Source organism: Dermacentor silvarum, chromosome 3 (assembly GCF_013339745.2).
Source record: "Dermacentor silvarum isolate Dsil-2018 chromosome 3, BIME_Dsil_1.4, whole genome shotgun sequence".
Classification (NCBI taxonomy): Eukaryota; Metazoa; Arthropoda; class Arachnida; order Ixodida; family Ixodidae; genus Dermacentor; species Dermacentor silvarum.
The window spans coordinates 79,410,158-79,429,582 of record NC_051156.1 but is presented as its reverse complement, the minus strand read 5'-3'; the positions used below and the strand labels follow the sequence as shown (position 1 = coordinate 79,429,582).

At 44.5% G+C, this 19,425-nt stretch overlaps 1 protein-coding gene and 1 pseudogene across 1 annotated transcript; both read right to left on the bottom strand.

Annotated features, from left to right (window-relative positions):
* Positions 1-2,151: 2,151 nt before the first annotated feature.
* On the bottom strand, positions 2,152-3,285 carry LOC125944278 (uncharacterized). Its single transcript, XM_049664624.1, has one exon. The coding sequence runs from the start codon at positions 3,283-3,285 to the stop codon at positions 2,230-2,232; it is 1,056 nt and encodes a 351-aa protein (XP_049520581.1). The 3' UTR covers positions 2,152-2,229.
* On the bottom strand, positions 3,175-5,278 carry LOC125943844 (uncharacterized; annotated as a pseudogene).
* Between the last annotated feature and the right edge of the window lie 14,147 nt (positions 5,279-19,425).

Below are 19,425 nucleotides of genomic sequence, written 5' to 3'. Positions count from 1 at the left end.
GGCTGGCAGTGTTTATGCTGCTTTCCTCACCCTACTGTACGTTTCACACCACGCCCTTCGGTCTGCCTTGTCCCACTTTCACTCTTGCACGCGAGGTGAAGCTAGTGAAGCTAAAGAGAGCTATAGTGGAGCAACTTTACCACTGGTGCACGGTGCCTTTGGGTGCAGGTTTGTTATAATATTATTTATGATAATATAGTATAAGTGCAATAACATTATGCTGAATGTTTTGGAAATGGTTGATAAACCAACTCGGCTAATACTGCAGAAGCCTGAGCAGCTGTTGTGAGTGTTCATTGCGTTAAGTTTTAATATTGTGGACTTGAGAAATGATCAAGGGACAAAACATGTTTTACAAAATTGCAATATTCATCTATTTTGTATAATATAATGGATGTGTAGCAAGAATGGTTTGGGAATGTTCGGTAAACTTGCCCAGTTAATACTGGAGAAGTCAGAGTAGCTGTTGGAAACATTGTTTTGTGAACTTTTTTTTGGTATTGTTGTGAACTTTCAAAATGATCAGGGCTAGACATTATTAACATCATTGGGATATACATTTATTTCTTTTTATTTTAGTGCAATAACCATAGGCTAAATGTTTTGATTATTTTTGGTTAACATTACCCAGCCTATACTGGAGAAATCTCAGCCGCTGTTGTAAGCGCTCATTTTGTGTTGTGATCTTGAGAAGTTATCAAGGCTAGACATCTTTATTATAATTGTGATATACATTTATTTATTGTAAGTGCAATAAAACAGCATTTTTGGAAATGTTAAGAGTAAAGAAATCCTACTTTGGATGCCGCTGTGAGTCCTTGAAAAACCGGTGACAGGTCCTGGAAAGTCCTGGAATATCCTTGAATTTTTGCCTTGGAAAACTGTACGAACCCTGCCATTGGAGCGGAGGTTCCCATAGTTCAGGGTAGTCGCGGAGAGACGGCGCTCGCTGCCGACCCCACTCCCTGTTGCGAAGGAAGTGACGATTACGAGGCTGGCGCGCGCTCGACCAATGGCTTGACGAGAAACCGCGGGTGCTGCCTCCGGGATCGCAAAAGACGCCGTTAGAATCTCGGAGGCAGGGCCACGTGATTTAGGTTTGGAGCGGCCGCCGCAGCTAGCGCTCGCAGCCGACCCTGGTGGAGAGGAGGAAAGAGGAGAAGGACAGGAACCAGCTTCTTGGCTCACGCGGCAGGCATCCATGGAGGAAGAAAATACTATGAGGGAGCGTCACGTGATTCCGCTAGCCGCGGCAAGACAACCGCCTTTGAAGCCGCCCCTCCCTCTCTCTGGGTACAGAGGCTAGAACGCTTTTCTAGTGTTCGGAGCGGCGCAGTATTGGTGTAACGTTTCTCAATCCTGTGGGTAGGTGGCGCTGCCGCTCGCTGGCACGTGTTCAGCGCGGGCGCTTGTGCGCGCTATCCTGCCATTCTACACCTCGGTAAATGCACGTTGTTTCCTTCATTTCACTCTTGGCGCGCTCCACGGCCTTTTCATCAATGCGAATTTAGCTCAAGAGACTGCTGGCTTCGGCTGAAAAGTATGCGAATGTTGCTCGCTGGATCCACGTACGTTGTAGCTCTGTTGGCCGCGATTGAAGTTCTCGATCTTGAGCGAGAAATAGGTATCCTGCCTTGTACTTATGCTTTTTTATAGTGTCTCAAAATGAAAGCTCCCTCGGCGTTTCCGCGGCGCTAATTACGCAAGCGCCCACATTGTCGACAACCTAAGTAAACAGCTTAAAGTGAAACTGGGCAAAACGTTACGCCTGATCTGCGAGCCGCGTACCTTTAGTCCCCCACCTTTTGCTGAAGACAGCACTTTAAGAGCGTCAAAGTAATATTGAAAGAACACAGTGGGTCAGAAATCAGCACATGCAACATCTTTACTGTTTATTCTATAACTTTTCACAACACGAAACTAAAACACTGAACTCGTCTCGACACTCACTGGCACCGCCTCATCTTCAGAAGCTTTTGCTTTTGCCTCTGCAAATTTCTAGATTTGTTGGAGGCTTTGGCGAGAAAATGCAGCCTCGTAAGAGCATAGAATTTAATGATGTTTGCTGTCACTTCCCGGCCGTGAACTTGGCAGCCAACCATCTTGAGTTCATTGCCTTGAATAAAGCTAAGAAAACAGGTCATGCTCTCAGCATGCAGCTGGTTGTGGCTAAAAAACAGTAAATGCGTTCTCAAGTTTTGTCACAAGGCGTTCAAGTGGTTTCGATGGCTAAAGCAAGCCACCATGATCAAATGCTTGAGTTAGTGAAGCGTTGCTATTCGACGTGGCCTGAACAGGAAGAATGCATAGTGATGATGCACACTCGAGACACAATATTTTCTTCATGATCTTGCGTACAACGTAACCAGCTCCATAATAAATTAATTGGCTGTCACTCTTCTTTTCTACATAGTCCTTGTGATGAAGCAAGGAGCTGTGCTTGTCCATCATATCTGCTGCATCTGCGAAATTTCCTTCATCCAAAAGCCTGTCCACAAGAGTTTTCATTTTACCAGCTTCTTGTGTAGATGCGTCAGACGGCTCCGAGAGTGCACTGATGAGCTCAGGCTGAGAATTTCCACCCCGGGGTGGTCTCGCTAAGCTGTAGAAGCTGAGGTTATTAATAATGATCAAGAACTGTCCTCGAGTCGGATGATCATTACATCCGAATGACTGATGAACAATCCCAAAGACCTCCTCTACTTTGTCCTGACTGAGGTTCGCAGTAAGCAAGTACTTATATTGAAGCTTGGAAGTGGCATAATCCAAAAGAGACAGCGTACTTTTCAGTGTTACACGAAGTCCTAGGGCAGTCCCTGCACGCAGAAAACCACCACCATGCTTTGCTGCATGCTTCTCCCATTCGCTTAAAAAAAGAATAAACTCTTCCAAGAACGCTGCACTTTTCGAGTCTGGTCGAAGACCTTTAAGTGGAGTTCGCGACGACATGATGAAAATCAACTTCTCCATAAGCCTTACAAAGTGCTCTGTAGGCTTGACTATACGGAAATTTTCCTGCAGATCAGTCTTGTAGAAAAAGAGTCCTTTTAGGACCTCCTCGCTGAACAGCTGGTCTGCCAGGTTGACGCGCATTTTTTCAAAAGCATTTGGCTTGACATGTGCTTGTGTTATATGTGGCATCACTTTCAGTGTGATGGCCTCCCTCTCATTTTTCCAAGCCTCCTTGATAGGACTGACATGGACGTGGCCTTGTGGGATCTGTAATCCTTTGGAAACAAAGGCATTCCTCACGCACTTAACAAGGTGTGGAAAGTCAGAAATCATGTGCAGGTGTCTTCCAGAATCAACAGGATGGGGAGCCTTGCGTATGATTTCCACTGATGACGCTGCAACGAGTGAGAAAATTATTTAAGCTAATGCAGGCAAGAAAAACATCCATAGTTTTACGAAGATGTACAGAATGAGGCAACTTACCCTTTATTCCAAGCAGCTTTCAAAGATTTCTGTTCCATGGCGCACCGTTGCTTGTCCAATAGTCAACACGAAGACTTGATTTTTCATCAAGTATCGTTTCTTCAAGAAGTAATTTTGAAAGTAGAGGGGCCTTCACGTTGCCTTTGGAAGAAAACACACCAAGTATATGGGTCCATCCGCCTGTAAAGAAGACGAAGCAATTATTGCAGTGTTTTGGACAAAGGAAGGCTCTTTGTTTCATATTTGCGAAATTAAAAAGTGGGCAGAAACCAAACTCTTGTTCTTTATAAGCCACACGTGGCATTGATGGAGTACAGTTAACAGAAACCACCCACCTTGGAAAGGCTGAAACGTTATGATGAGTTCGTGGTCGCTCAGAGAAGTCTTGTCTTCTGGTTCAGTGAAGTTGCCAAGGTCTACAAAGCCACTCAATTCTCCAGACGCTTTCACTGCAATATTCTCGGATAGTTTAAGTTCATCAAAAACAAGGCCCCCATGGAGACTGAACTCATCCTTGTCCTTTGTTTTTTGCTCCAGGGCTGAAAACACCTTGGGGGTTGAAACCGAATGTGCATTTAAATCCCTGCAAGTGCTTGTCCAAACAAGTCTTGCTTGGTAGTGCCATGATTTCATGCTCTCTTATATGTTCATATAGCTGCGGGCTCTTCATCCGCATCAGGATGCATTCCAGAACCCACAGCTTGTCGTAAGCCATGCCACGGCTCAACTTTCTTGACGCGGCTTTAAAACAGGTTCGTACAGCCAACCGCTGTTTTGGCGGCAGTCCGCAAATTTTTTGCTCGAAAGCCGTATCGGCCACAGACTGATTCACAAGCCGCAGTTTTTCTACCGTTTCTTGGGCTTTTGCGAGCTTTCTCCTAGTTCGCAACAGCTGAACAGATTGCCTGGCAGCTCATTGCCGCAATTTTGGTTTGGGATTCTGCTTCTATCGGCGCATCTGATTTGCTATAAGCTTCCTGGTGTACTTGCAACGCAAACACTGTTTCCCTTCAGCTGTTCTAACCGAGCATGCGTGCGAGTAGTACGATTCACTAAACTTTGTGCACTGACCGGTCTTGATGGGCTCAATACCACACCCAGGGGCCAGAAACAGCGCTTCAGCTTTCTTTAACGCCGCGAGCACATCACTTTCAGTGGCCATGAAAAATTCATCAACCTTGACGTTGCGCCAGTATATGCAGCACAACCATGTTCCAGCCTGTTCCTGCGTCATTTCCGAGCACACTGCGAATGTGACGTGCTTGTGAACGAGCACATCTCTGCATTTTTCCCCACGAATGTGCCATCCGAAGCAAAGTTCCCCAGGCTCATTCCACAGCACAATTTTGGTGCAAAAAGCTGATGGCACTGAAACATTGCTGAACGGGTGAGCAGAAGTCTCCGATGCTGATTGTACATCAACACTCTCGGTGAGTTCACAGTCAGGCATACCTTCATCTAAAGCCATGCGCTTCGGTGGTGGGGCGTAGTGGTTACCGAGGTCTCTCTCTTTCCTTCTTTTTGGAACATGCTTTGTGAAATACAAAGGTGCATCTGGAAATATTGTCGGCACAGCGTCATCGGTAAGTGCTGGCCGTTCGTGTTCAAGCTCCACAACCTCTCCATTGATGACATGCTTGAATGTTCACTGTATGTAGCGTTCATCAAAATGATGGGAACACACCACATATGTATTGTCAAGTACCTTGTCGTCTCGTTTGATGTTTCTAGACCATTCCTGCAGACGAACAGAATCTATAGGAGCTCGAAACAATGACACTTTTACTTCCGACGACTTGTATTCACCCTTGCAGAGCGGCACAAGGCACGTGCTACCCTTACGGACAGGGCATGGTCAGACATCCGACGAGAAAGATGAACGTCGACAATATATGATGTTTGCAGCTCCTTCATAAGTCAACACAGCATCAGGACGAAGTAGTTTGAAGCCGCGCAAGCTCAGCACACGCACAAATATACCGCATACACCTCGCTACCGCGCCTGACAGGCCTGACCGCGCACAAACTTGCCAGCGTGCCAGCGGGCTGCAGAGCCATCTGGCGGACAGATCCGAACACATTTACTGCGCCCGCAGAGGGCGCCGCCTGCACACGACACTAGAAAAAAGTTCCCGCCTCTACTCTGGGACCTTGTGAGCGGTGCGTTTTGGGTAGGAATAGGCCCATAATGTAGGAAATAGCCCATAATGTTGCCGGACCATTCACAATTGTTTGATACGTGGTAACCTTTCATGGCGCCTAGGCGCTTAGGCACATTTAAGGGTAGTTTTCTGCTACTGTGCGCGTCGTTCTTCGCTTCAAATGCGATGCTTTGAAACCTGGTGCGAGACTGCAGCGCCTCACTCATGACAGAAAATGTTCAAGGCATCACTCATGCTTACCACATAGGGTAGTGAAGTTGCAAGCGCTCTTGCCTCGAAACCCGTCCAAAACGCCCAAGTGTGGTCTATTTTTTCCACGTACTCCTTAAGTTTCGTCAAATCAGCTGTTGTGCACCTTAAACTGCAGTGCATATTATCATGCTAATTTTTGTCCCGCTGTCTTGCACCTAGGAAAAAACGAGATGTTTTGAGGGATGCTTTATGTCACATTTTTAGTCCACTAAGCAAAAATGCGACAAGAAACCTAGCCCTGCTGTGCGTCTTTTGTTTTGAGAGAAATAAATAGCACTAGCCTGCATTCTAAACGCCGAAGTCGTCGCCGTTTATTCAGATATGTGCACAATTTTCTAAGATTGTGTGGTGCGACGACGCTGTTGAGACGCGCCACGGGGATCCACTATCATTATATATCGCAAATGGACGGAATTTGTGCATTATGTAGGATTTATTCAGTTGTTTGCAAATGCGAGTATAGCTCCACAGCAGAATTATGTCCTAGAGTCAAACACTGCTAGGGGGACCCTTCTTCTATTGCTAGTGTGAAACTGCTAGTGAAACGGAAAGAAAACTGAATACATAGCGGCAAGGGAAAAAAATGTCAGCATTTATTTGCACTTGTAAGTCCATTGTGTTGCTGGTGTACTTGTACTATGGAAAGCATATTTTTAATAACAACAGTAATTGTTTCATTCTTTATTCAATGTTTATTTCACCTATAGAAGCCAGAAGGTTTCACACAAATACTGAGGGAAGCCACATTTATAATATAAATGAAGTAATGGTATCAGTATTAGTCAGCATACTTGTATGCAACAGGACATTTGTATGCATTAATGTTACACAAAGTAAACTACATACATATCAATAATACCAAACAAAGTACATACCAATAATTTTTTTTCAAGCATAGAATGTATATTCATGTAATAATTGTATAAATCTATCTTGTTTATTTGTATTTTCTACATTGTACTCACTCGTTTTTTATGTTGTATTTGCTTTGAATATGTTTGCCAAACGCGCTTAGGAGCAAGAGCCTCTGTCAGGCCACATGGCCTTTAGCTCTTATTCCTCTTTCTTTAACAAAGAAAGAAATAAACTTCAACTTCAACTATATCACACATAGTATTGATACCTTTAATAAAGCTCTTCAATGGGATCAGCTATCCTTGAATGTAGCTGCAGTTTAGCTGACAAATGCCTTGTATGCAACATCTTTGCTACAGGGTTATAATTGTGCAATATTTACATATGCGATGTACTCACAAATATCAAAAGGCTTCGTTGATGGTGCTTGTCGGAAAAATAGGCAATACATATTCAGAAATCGAAAAAAAAAAGAGTGGTAGTTCGCGAAGTCAAAGTTGAAAAAATTTATGTAAGGTCAGACCCACAAACTTAGTATGTCAACATTAAAATACAATGCATTTTGCTGCAAGTAAAATGTACAACAAAGCTTATGTTGTATCACAGACCTGCAAAAATATTAGCACTGCCAAAGCTTATCCAACACACAGCAAAATTAAGAGGCGACGGCTCTATTACGTTGTGAACCTCAAATGAATGAATATTTCACGGTATTTAAAACACTCATTGAGTGGTATACATCAAATGTTCGTGGTTACAGTGAATCTGGCTTCATAAAAGGCTACTGTAAAGCAAGTAAACAAAGTGAGCACATTAAATTATTTTGGAAGTAGTAAATTCAATGTTATTCCAGGTGACAGAGGCAAATTTCCACAAAGGTCAGGTAAAAGGCATAGAGGATCAAACAGTGAAAAATACATTGTCATCTTCAAGAGTATACTTAGCTCACACATAATGCATTGACAGCATTCATAGCATGCCCATGTCATCGCACAGTTTGCCCTAGTGAAAAGTAGGCCAGCTAACCTACCGTCATTGTCCATACTGTTTGGTTTGGGTAACGTCTTGATAAGGGCTAGTTGGTTCATGATTTTGAACTGAGGTTTGAACAGCGCGAATAAAACAAGGACACGAAGAAACAAATACCACAAACAAGCGCTGACTGCCAACTGGAAGTTTATTTGAAAATCATCAGCCATTTATACTTTTTCCAGCATAGGCATGCGTACACCAGTCATGTAAACATCCGCAAAATCAGCAAGATCATAACCTATCATGCAAAAAAAGCGATTTCTTTCTCCGACAATGAGAGAGAGGGAAAACTTACACATTTGTCTCCTTCCTTTCGAATGTGATATGCCTCTATGATTTCTCTTTCCTTCTTACTTTTTCCTTTCCCTATTAATTTTGTCTTTTTCAAAATGGGAGTGCATGTACCGCTAAATGACTTCCATAGCCATTCTTCACGTTATTGTTGTGCTGACGAGCTCTATCATTGAAACACTGTCCTGTTTGTCCAATGTGGTTTCTGCCACAGCTCAGCGGTATCTGATAGATAACGTTGCGCGCACAGTCAGTGAAGCGGGATTTATGATCGATGGTGCACAGGCACTTATTCAGCGTTTTCATACTATTGCATATCGATGAAAGCTTGCACGGGGCACTGAAAAGCAAATTAACATTATGTCTGTTGGAGACTTTCTTTAGATTGTGCGACAACTTATGCAAGTACAGCACCACATGCACTGGCCTCATGTCTTTTTTCTTTTCTTTGTGTGCTGGTTCCAAACATTTTCTTTTTTCTTTCTGCAAAATGGCTTCGCATACTGAAGTGATGACAGAACGGGGATAACCTGCGTTCTGTAATCGTGCTGTCTGATTTAAAAAACTTCGCTCACATTTGTGCTCACATGACTTATTTAGGGCTGCCTTAATGCATGTGGTTGCAATGCCTCTCTTAATCAGTTTTGAGTGTGCACTGTCATAGGGTAACAAGGTTTTCTTAAATCTGGGATATGCCCAGCATACGTGTTCATTCGATGAAAAACAAAAATTAATATTGAGAAACTTAATGCGGTTGTTAATTTACACTTCGTGCATGAAATTAAGACCTCCCGATGAGTTTTTGAACATGCCCAACATTTCTTTGACCGCGTTATGACCATGATCTTCAAAACAATTAAATAGTCGTCCTAGTACCTAAACACTCGCGTGACAGGCGTGTGCACCATCTTAGCAGATATTTCATTGTCAACCGAGGATAAAAACATGTAAATGTTTAGCTTGGTGCTGAACAAAAGAATTGTTTAAGCAGAATCCACATGCAGGTGATTCAAGCTACAGCATTCAGCAACACATCAAGCATGTACTTGCACAATTTACAATAAGGCATCATATTTCTCCCCTAAAAAGAAGTTTGATGTCTGCATACAACGCCCTTGAACAATATATGCGCTTTACAAAGTCACTAACAAAACAAATGCCTTAACACAGAACCTGGTGGGACTGCTGAAGTTGATGGGTAAAGGAATCAATTGTGTGAGCCATCACGAACATAATTTAACCGTGAGGAAACTTGTGTAGCAGTTTTTTCTGTACTGCGAGTCACTGCAGCTAAATAAGACTAGTCATTGAGGCTCAGTGGCAATAGTGCTTCATTGATTGCAAAGTCGCGGGTCTGATTCCCAGATGTAGTTGCATTCCTGTGAGCGCAGAATGTAAATGCGGTTGTGTATTTGAGTTTAGATACATGCTTAGGAACCTCCAGGCAGTCAAAATTAATCCAGAGCCCACCACTATGGCATCTCTTAGAGCCCATGTGTTGCTTTGGAATTTTAACTCTTTGCATGATGAGTCAGGTGTATTCTACCCACAGTGCTACTTGCCAATGACAGGTTGGAAAGGTTCATGCACCCTAACTATGCTTTGTCAGTGTGCAACCAAAGCAAATGACCAACATGAATGTGAGGTTTGTATTTCTCTACAGAAGGCACCAGCTTGGTTCACCACGTCTATTGATTGCCATGGCGGCACAGCGCTTGTGGAACTATGCTGTCATGTTCACTATAATGTAACGATTCTAATTCAATGGTATTCCTTTTTGCACTCTCAGTGATCTAAGCAGTGCCCTGCCTATGATATCACCAAGACCAGTCAGTCCTAAACAGTGGATGATTAAACAAAACGAATATAATCGAGCAATAGGGATCCTGCTCCTCTGCACGAGGTTGCCGGCACTATGCTCACCTTAGTGGTCACACGTTGTGGCAACATTCAAAAAGGCCGGTCTACTGTTCGGCTGCCAAATGAAAAAGCTGAAGTGGTCTGGTTTAACACCTAGCCCTCCACTATATACAACATGGTTGATGATCCACTGTGGGGTGTTTGCCTGTGAAGCCCTTAAACCAACATGTGCTTTGACGTAAAAAATTTGGAGTTGTTATGAATAATTAGCCAATGATAGTACAAAAATTTGCAACATTTTCTATATTTATTGGCCCTTGAACTGCTTCAGCTTTGTGTGCTTTTGCCTAATTCATTCCTGATGGAGACCGTTGCGTTGTGACATCTAGGTACTTGTCTATGATTGCCCTCACAACATGGGATGAGTGGCATTCAAGCGGGTGATTTTCGAGCATGTGCTCATCTAACACTCTAAAGAAGTCCTTGCCGACAAAGTTTGTCATAGTGGCCACTGCAACTTTAGCTGCAAGCCTTTGGGATTGTAGCGGCGAGCACACCAGAGCTCCACGCAGCTCTTTCTCACATTGTCTGCAGATGTTCAGAACATCATTTGAAGCGTAGATCAGTCCACCTCGCGTTTTTCGACAAATCAGGGAATATGCAGGCATGGATGGAGGAGTTGACACCTTTAGTGCAGAAGCACACTAATTGCACTGGAGGTGAAGCGGTAAGCTGCGAACTACAAACCCGGCTATGTGTGCAACAATTGCATCTCCAAGCTCAGACACCCCCCGCCTGGGTCGGCAGAGTAGCCATGATCTTGTAAAATTGCTTCCGTGACTGGTTCACTGGCTGCAGGGCTTCTCTGAGAGGCAGTGAGGTTAATTATATCGATGGAGGATGGTTTTTCAGAGGAGCTTACGAAGAGAATTTCGATGTGTTCTAATAGCAAGCAATTTCCGCCATCAATGTCCTTGACCTCATTGTGAACTATCAGATGCTTGAATGCTGCGGCAAACTGCTTTGCTGTTGGGTTGTCATTGCAGCACCCAAATGATTTTATTGCAGCAAAAAATAGCTCAAGGTGGTCCTTACTGAGCTTGGAGGTCGGAAGATATGCCAATAGGCCATTTTCTGTAACCAAGTGGTTGTATAGATAGTTGTCTAAGCACACCACAAAGCCAATGAAGCCTGTCTTTCGGTTGGTCTTTGTCATTAGTTTACCAGCTGCAGACTCCCTAAGTGAGCAAAAGTAGGCCTTCAGTTCTTTGACATACGCAGTGACACGAGTCACATTTGAAGGACACAGTGGCCTTTTCCATCCTTTTTGCCTTGGATGTCTTGAATTTAAAATGTCAAATGGCATTGTTAACATGTCTAATAAACTTTTCTGTTGGCAAGGAATTTGAAAATTTTGGAATTTTTCGAGCTCTGCATTCACCAAGAGCATCTGCTACTGTTTGACTAAACATTTCAGCCGCAATGAGACTTTCATGGGCTGGTTTTTCCAATTAACATGTGCCTGTCTATTTTTGCCAAATGTAGGCCTTCTGTGTACTGAATTTAATGCAGCTCATCAATGTGTTTCCACAATATGAACTGTTCGTTCGTATCAAGAATAGCCGTTTTATCACACAGGGTGTTCTGCAGCAGCTTCAACATGTGACAGGGATCCAACATGGCAAAGACAGACTTTTTTGTCACTGGATGTGGAAAAGAAGCATCCAGCTCGGTCAGGTCCATCTTGCAGCCAAGGCTGCGCAGCATTGACAAATTTGCTGCAGTGCCATCGCATGTCAAACTCGCAATGTATGCACCTTTTTCGTGAGCGAAGCTAGCAGCTTACAGCACCAAATTGCTCTGCTCACCACCAAGGCTACTTTCCACTAGAAAGTAGCCAATCGGCAGCTTTCATCTGCCATTGATTGCAACAAGCATTAAAAAACAAATGCATCTTTGGCAACTGGAAAGCTGTCATCATTAACATCAATGCCCATGTCAACATATCCATGGAACCTTTTTCCATCCCACTCCACATGTCTCTGAATGGCCATCTCATCCACAACCAGATTGCATAATGTGGAGTGGCTGTTTTGTGAATTTTGCTCTACCTTCATAGCCAGTGCAGTCAGTGCCTCTTTTGAAAAGCCAGCAGCCCCATCAATGGATAGGTACCATTTACACAGTGTCTTTGGATGTGGAAGGCATGTGTCAAAAACAGCTCGTACATATCGGTATGCTCTAGGGGAATAAAAATGCAAAGTCAGTGCAAATGCCCTGACCTCTGGTGAGTAAGTGGTTGACACTGCTGCACCAGACTTGCGTGTCAGTTGACGCATGAGCAAGTCTTTTTTTTTGTCCCACCAAGACTCTGCAACGTGGCAACATCCTCATTCCTAGAATACGATTCTCAGACAAATCTTCTATGACATCTTGGAGATGAGCAACCTTCTGCAAAAGCCGGCGACGGGATTGCTGCACAGTTTTGATCTTCTTGGTCGCAGTTTGCAATTGCAAGTAACGCCTCTCTTCATGCCTCAGAAAGGCCTTTTCAGGCGTGTCTTCTGCTGGCTGTGGCTGCAAAATATCACACACAGAAAACAGGTCCATGAGCAACCAACGTGACACAAATCACATACCCTGAACAAGGTACTTAATTGTTGTGGCATACATTCTTATCCATGAAGAATATGTTGCTAAATGTTAGGTCATTACCTTGCTCACGACGGTTTCCATTTACACTTTTGTGAACTTAAAAACCTTGAGGGCATAAAACTGCCATCCACATCAGTTTGCTAGTGCTACTTAATTTTGTTTGTATATTTATTTATTTGCAAAATACTGCAGGCCCATCTAGGCCCAGGCAGGAAAGGTAAAAGTACGAAACAACTAACACAGAAGAGGCCAATGTAGCATAGTTCAATGCGGGATGCTTCACAGCAGCCTTTTAGTTTGAGTAGGCAAAATATACTGAGCTCATACTCCTACACAAAAGACCAGTTTTGTCTGCCTGTGTCACTGCTCCTCATGACTGATTGAACAAATAAAGAGCATAGAAAATTGTGAAAAACCTGTTGGTCTTCTAGTTCACTGTGTCATTTGAATGGAAAAGAGAAATTGAAAGCGGATTATTCGTCGCCAATTGCAAACCCTGAGGAAACTCGTACCGCTGTGGGCAAATATGAATATGTTTCAGCTTTTAGTTACATGGTTGCCATCATATGATGTTAGTGTCATAAATGTTAGTGTCTGTGATGACAGGTTTTAAATAAATAAATTAAATAAAAATTTAATTGTTTAGACGGTTCTCTGAAGCAGAGCCTCCTAGAACCCAATTGAGGACAAAGCCGTTTGTTAGAAAATGCACACAAACATTTATTAAAACTGAAACGAAAAGTAACCCATAAAACAAACACTCAAGAAGACTATCACAGCACGAAACGCACTCGGAGTTAGAACGACAATGATAGCAGGCAAGTTCGGGCCGGTCGCGAGTGTGTGGGCGCACAATAGTCTCGACGCGGAATAGCGGATGTGAGATGACGAGAGAAGCAGCGTCAATCTCGCCAATGGTCAGGTTGTTGGATCGTTAACTGGGCGACCAGAGCATGGCAGCTCTGGCTTGGAGGGAGAAATCAGGTGGCTTGGCGGCACGGGTAGACGGCGGCGGCGTTCTGGCCGGGCAGCTGGGCGTGGAACTCGCCGGCCTCGGGCAGCAGCAGTTGACAATCGGGCAGAGTGGCGGTGCCCAGGAAGGCAGGCATCTTGGCAGCACGAGCAGACGGCGGCGGCGGCGTTCTGGTCGGGCAGCTGGTCGTGGTACTCAGGGCCCGCAGCCCGACAGCTCTCGTTCTGCCCACGGGTGCAGACGCTCGCCGGCCTCGGGCAGCAGTTCCCGAGGAGTGGCGACGCCCAGGAATAGGTTAGCAGGAGGCCCCGGTCGGGTGAAGTCCTGGTGGCTCGGCCCGGTCCCCCAGTCCGGTGGCCGACCTTCTCCTGGTGCTGCTTCTGAAACTCTTCCCCCCTTCTGCCAGCGTGCCTCGTTTTTCTGCCACTCTGGCCGATTTGTCGTTTCCTCACTGGCTGCTTGGGGTTTCGGGTTGTCTTGCGATTGGATGTCTTTCTTTTGTTGTTTTTCTTCTTGTGCCGCGTGTTCACGTGCACTTCGACGTTGTCGTCTTTAACCAACACGGAATTCACCTCGACGCGAGCTCTCCTTGTTGTCTGCTACTTGTCTCCAACCACCGCACCGTGTCGCGCACCACACATATCACCGTCTCGTACTACCGCACCGTGTCGCGCACTACACATCACAGTGTCCACGTTCAGTTCACTGAGTGACATTTATTATGCTTCATTAAGTGACATTTATATATTATGCCATGAAAATAAATGCTACTTCACTTGAAGTTACCTAAGGAAAAAAAGTATGTGAAAATTGTAGAGGTCGAGTATTATCCTTACCATGGTATGCCTTGCTGTTCGAGGTGTCGCTGGGTTGTGCTTAGGCAGCGCTGCAGAAGTGTCACCCTTGAGCGTGCCGGTACGCCTTGGACTGGGAGACTGGACATAATACATTAAGTGCAATGATGAGGGACTGTTTACTGCAACATAGCTTGACATTGCTGACCGTGCAAACAAAATACCAGATGAACAGTTGAAGCCCAGGACAGAGAGACCATTGGCTTGATTTAAAATTTAAGCACAATAATGACCACCAAGCAGGACATTGTTAGGGAGATCAGTGGCTGTGGCTATGTACAGTCGCAGTCTTTTTGAGGGTGATCACGGGAGCGTGTGGTTTTCTATATCACCAGCGCCGGTCAGACGGCAACCACAATATCTGCGTGCATGCTCGGGGAGGGTAGGCTCCTTTCGTGCGCATTGCGTCATCGTAGCACGCGTGTGTCGTCTGCTAGCAGTTTTTTCCCCTCAGTAGAAACCAAATTATGACAGAAACCACGATTTTGAGGCTTTTAATTCAGAACGTTGTGCTTCTTATGCTTGGCGTTATTGTAATCACTTCCTTTTTTCACTTTGTTTAGTTTTCCTTCTGTGTTCTTATCGTACAACGAACAGGCAAGGGAACACAAACATCCGAACTTTTATTTGGTGCAAGTTCAACAAAAGATTGATCCGTTTAGAAGTAGTATTAGTAGCAGGAATAATTTTCTCTTTGATGATGTTAGTATTTTGTCATACAACCCTTTGCGGAAACGACTGCTGCCATCCTAGAGGGCAGTGACGCATACAGCGCTGGCACAGTCATGATGCGCTCGAAGGTCCTCCCATTCTTGTCGAACAGCTGCCCACAGCTCGTGCCCAGTCGTCGGGCAGACAGGTTTTCGCACCATGGCTGCTTTGATGTACCCCCATATATTTTCGCAGATGTTCATGTCAACGCCTTTGGCCGGCCAGGAAAGCATGCTGATTCTGCGATTTTCTATATGTTCCTTGACAACTTTTGCCGTGTGAACGGGCACCAGGTCATGTTGAAACATAAAGTTGGCATCGGGAAAGACGCTGTCCGCGTAGGGCAGCAACACATTGTCCAAAGTTTCTGTGCAGTATCGCTGCGATGTAAGGGTACCTTCTATGCGATGCAGAGGCCCGAGACCATGCCTTTACACCGCACCCCACACGTTCACGCAGTTTCGGCCACTCGCGGCGACTCCCTGTACATTGGCTGGCTCGTAACTGCATGGAAATCGGATTTTTGACCATCCTTCGCAAAATGAAACGTGCATTAAGAAAAGTTTCTTACCGTGTGCCTCTGGTTGGTCGTGGCGAGTTGTAAAAGTGGACTCATCCGAGAAGATCACTCGGCCCCAGTCATCTGCCATCCATGAGGCGTGTGCTTCGGCAAACTGGAGACGTGACTTCTTGTTCCAAGCAGTGACGACTGGCTTTCGTGCATCTACAGAATTTCGCAGTCCAGCACTTCGGAGGCGTCGCCAGACCGTAGCAAGGGAAGCGTCCACATCTAGCTGCTCCCGCACATGCCTCGCGGACTGGAACGGGGTCTCGACGACAGCAGCTACCATAAGTGTGTCTTCATCCTCCGTCGTTGCCTTTGGTTGACGCCTGTGTGGGGCATCAGAGAGTCGGCCTTCCTTGCTGAATGCCTGAATAATCCTGTTGACGGTCTTTAGCGGCCTGTGCACGAGAGCACCGATGGAGCGCTGTGAATATCCCTTGAGCGAATATCATACGATTTTTCACCTCTCTTCTTCGGGAACGCGGGACATGCTGAAATTCAGTTGCTGCTCTGACAGATGCGGCAATGTGCAAGAATTTATATACGCTCCTCAAAGACGGAAGCCGCTTTTTAAATACGCTCAGAAGTGTCATGAGCATGCTTGGCCTGGCTACAGATCAACAATGATCTTGAAAACGCCCACAAAACATTACATATATGTTCAAGTTTATTGATGCATCGTGGGGAGCGTAATGAGAAGTTCAACATCATCACCAATCCCGAACCGTACGGCTACCTTATTGCAGTACGCGCGCAGCAGACGACACGCACTTGTTTGCATGACGCAATGCGCGCGGCGGGAGAATTTGCGTACGCCGGACACACTGCGCATGAGCAATGCTTCTCGTTGCCGCCGCTGAACCGCGCTGTGAGCTCAGAAGGCCACGCGTTCCCGTGTTCACCCTCAAAAAGATTGCGACTGTACTGTATTCCTTATCTACTGTCCCAAAAAATTATGTTGATCAAGCTTACCAGCACAGTTTGTATGTTGTAAATTTTACTACTGTAGTAAATGTTGGAGCCTTGCAAGGCTGTTCTTTATGCGTGTAATGAGAGGACGTGGCTGAAGTATAATTCAGACAAGGAGTGTGTTTTCCTTATGCCAACTTCGTTGAAAAAAAAAGCAGTTTTTCATCTTGCATAACACTGCTTTGCTTCAGGTTGTTTTATTTTCCTTATCTTGTGCTTATGCTAGATCGACTAAAATGAGGTTATGATGTAGCATATATGGCTTTCATTCATTAGCACTTGCTTTTTGCCAGTGTTTACTATGAAATTTGAACACACAACTCATGCAGTATGATTGTCACCTTTGTCTAAAAAGGACTGTAATCTAGCTGATGATAGGTTGATCAGTTTTATGTTTCTCTTCATTCTGAATATTACTACTAGATATCTTAAAATCGGTCGAAAACATCTTACAAAAAATTGTGTGACAAAGTCTCATGCATTTTTGAAACTGCAATAATTACTTTAAAGGTGAAATCCAAAATATATATTACAGGGAAACACCTGATTTCTGAAAGTGGAGCAGAGCATGAGTGAACCAAGGCACACACACGAGAAAATGTCTTAAGCAAGCCCTGTGACCATTACCACAATCATAATACTAGGACACGTTGGATTTCGGAAGGCTCATCAGCGATGTCTGAATCAGCGAAGGACGAGCTAGCAGTTGTAGCAGCACCCTCTGCTAGCACATCTGACAAGCCCTCGAGATGTCCATGTCTATTGTCGCTTCAGAGAGACCTGCCTGAATATAAGAAAAGCATACTTCACTTCAGGAATGGTGGGGGACATCTACCACAGTCATGAAAAAGGTATGATCAGACTGGAAACATGCATTATGGCTGCATACAGCTGTGCATCAACCTACTGGCTCATCTTGATGCTGTGATGTTCCCGTAGATGAAGCTGCTTCACTTGAAGGTTGCCTCATTGCTGTAGCATCGTCCTTTGCAAGCGTGTGCAGTTAAAGAATAACCCACCATATATTTCTAAGATCCAACAATAATATTTGCTGTGGAATGAATTTAAACAACCTTTGCAGAGTCATGCAAAAAGCCTCGCATGATCTATGCAGGCAGACCTTACACACCACATCCCCTTGTGCAGAAAACTATGTTCGATATAAGTGTGCTTGTCAAATACACGTACTACTATTTGAATCTCGGGGGAAAATGAAGCTGTAGTAACTTCGCAGTGCATTGTTTCATAAAAAAATATCGTAGACATAGCTGTAACACATACATAACGTAGTGTAATGCCCCTCTGTAATGCCTCCAGACCTTGTGAGTACTAATAAATGAATTCAAATAATGTTCACCCCCGTAACTTAAAGTACAACTGCGTAATTTCATCTCAACTATCACTTGTCTGTTTAAATTTGTTGACCAACACCATATCTTCTGGAAAAAAATGGTATTTAACCTCAACATGGGAAGTACTATCGCGCTCAGTATGAGCTACACCACGCGAGCGCGTGGCCGAGCGCACTGCAAGGTTGTACAGTAGTGACGATCACGGCCACAGTACCAGGCGAAGCACACAATACCACATAGCTTCAATACAAACCTACATTCTTGCTCCATTAAATTCTGGTGCATGTAATCACTTTCTGATAGTGCAGTAGCAAAACGCCTTAGTAGTATTCTCACATATTTTCTCAGCACAACTGTGCGTTTGCAGGATACAACACATCACTGAAATCCAGACTGCCAATGATATCTGTCAACAAAATAAGTTGCAGCCATACAAAAAGGACAAGCATTAAAGAAAGTTAATCTGATGCTAGTGATGCTTCATTCAGGTAAAATCACTATTAGCAGCCAGAAAGCATGGAAGCTTGCTGTTTTTCAGTACACTAAGCAATGAACAAACAGCTTTGGTGCGAAACATTTTAGTGAATGCCCCACCTGTTCGAGCTGTTAAAGACGTCCAGAGACATATGTCAAACACTTCTGCAAACACATCACACAACCGCAGTAGCATTAAGGTAACCAGTGAGACACCACAGACTGCTCAGATAAGATTAGCAGCGGCCCAGGTTTTGCTGGACTGTCCATTCACCCTCTGTGCATGCTGCTGTCGGAGATGAATCTTCAGTCTTGTCCTCACATATTTCTCAAGGAGGATTTTGCATGTCCTTGATTTATGCACATCACAACACCCTAATCTCATAGCCACAGACTTCCGCAAAGCACTCAGGATGCCCGTAAATGGAGCTTTGAGAGTCAGGATCTCGTTCAGGTTTGCGAAAGTCTTAAAGTTTTCCTCACATTCTATTAAAACTTGCATCACTGTTTGGCTTGGCTGGATGAGCTTCCCGTTATTCTTGGCATACTCTTTCAGCAGTATAAGAGCATTTTACTGGCTTGTTGGACCGCCAACCAGGGCTCTTTCAGTCTTTGCACTTTCTAATAAAATTTATGACTGACTTCAGCAAAAAGCCTCCCAAGTACACAAGGATGTCGCACTCTTCTGTGGTAAGTGCATTAATAAACAAGTTCTCAAGCTCCTCGGGCTCCTGACCTTCCACTTGATCCTGTTTGAAACTGGGGTCAAGAAGGTCAGCCAGGTGCGTGCTGTCATCAACACCATAGCTAGATGATGTCGGTGTATTTACAAACTGGCCAACACAGATAAGCTTCAAGGCACACTTGACATCATACGCGCTTGGCACAGGTTTTCTGAGCCTCAATACAGAAAAGATGTTTTCAAGATAATCCTGGGACAATCTACCAGTTACCAAGTACTTGTAATTGCGCTTGTTCAGAAGCT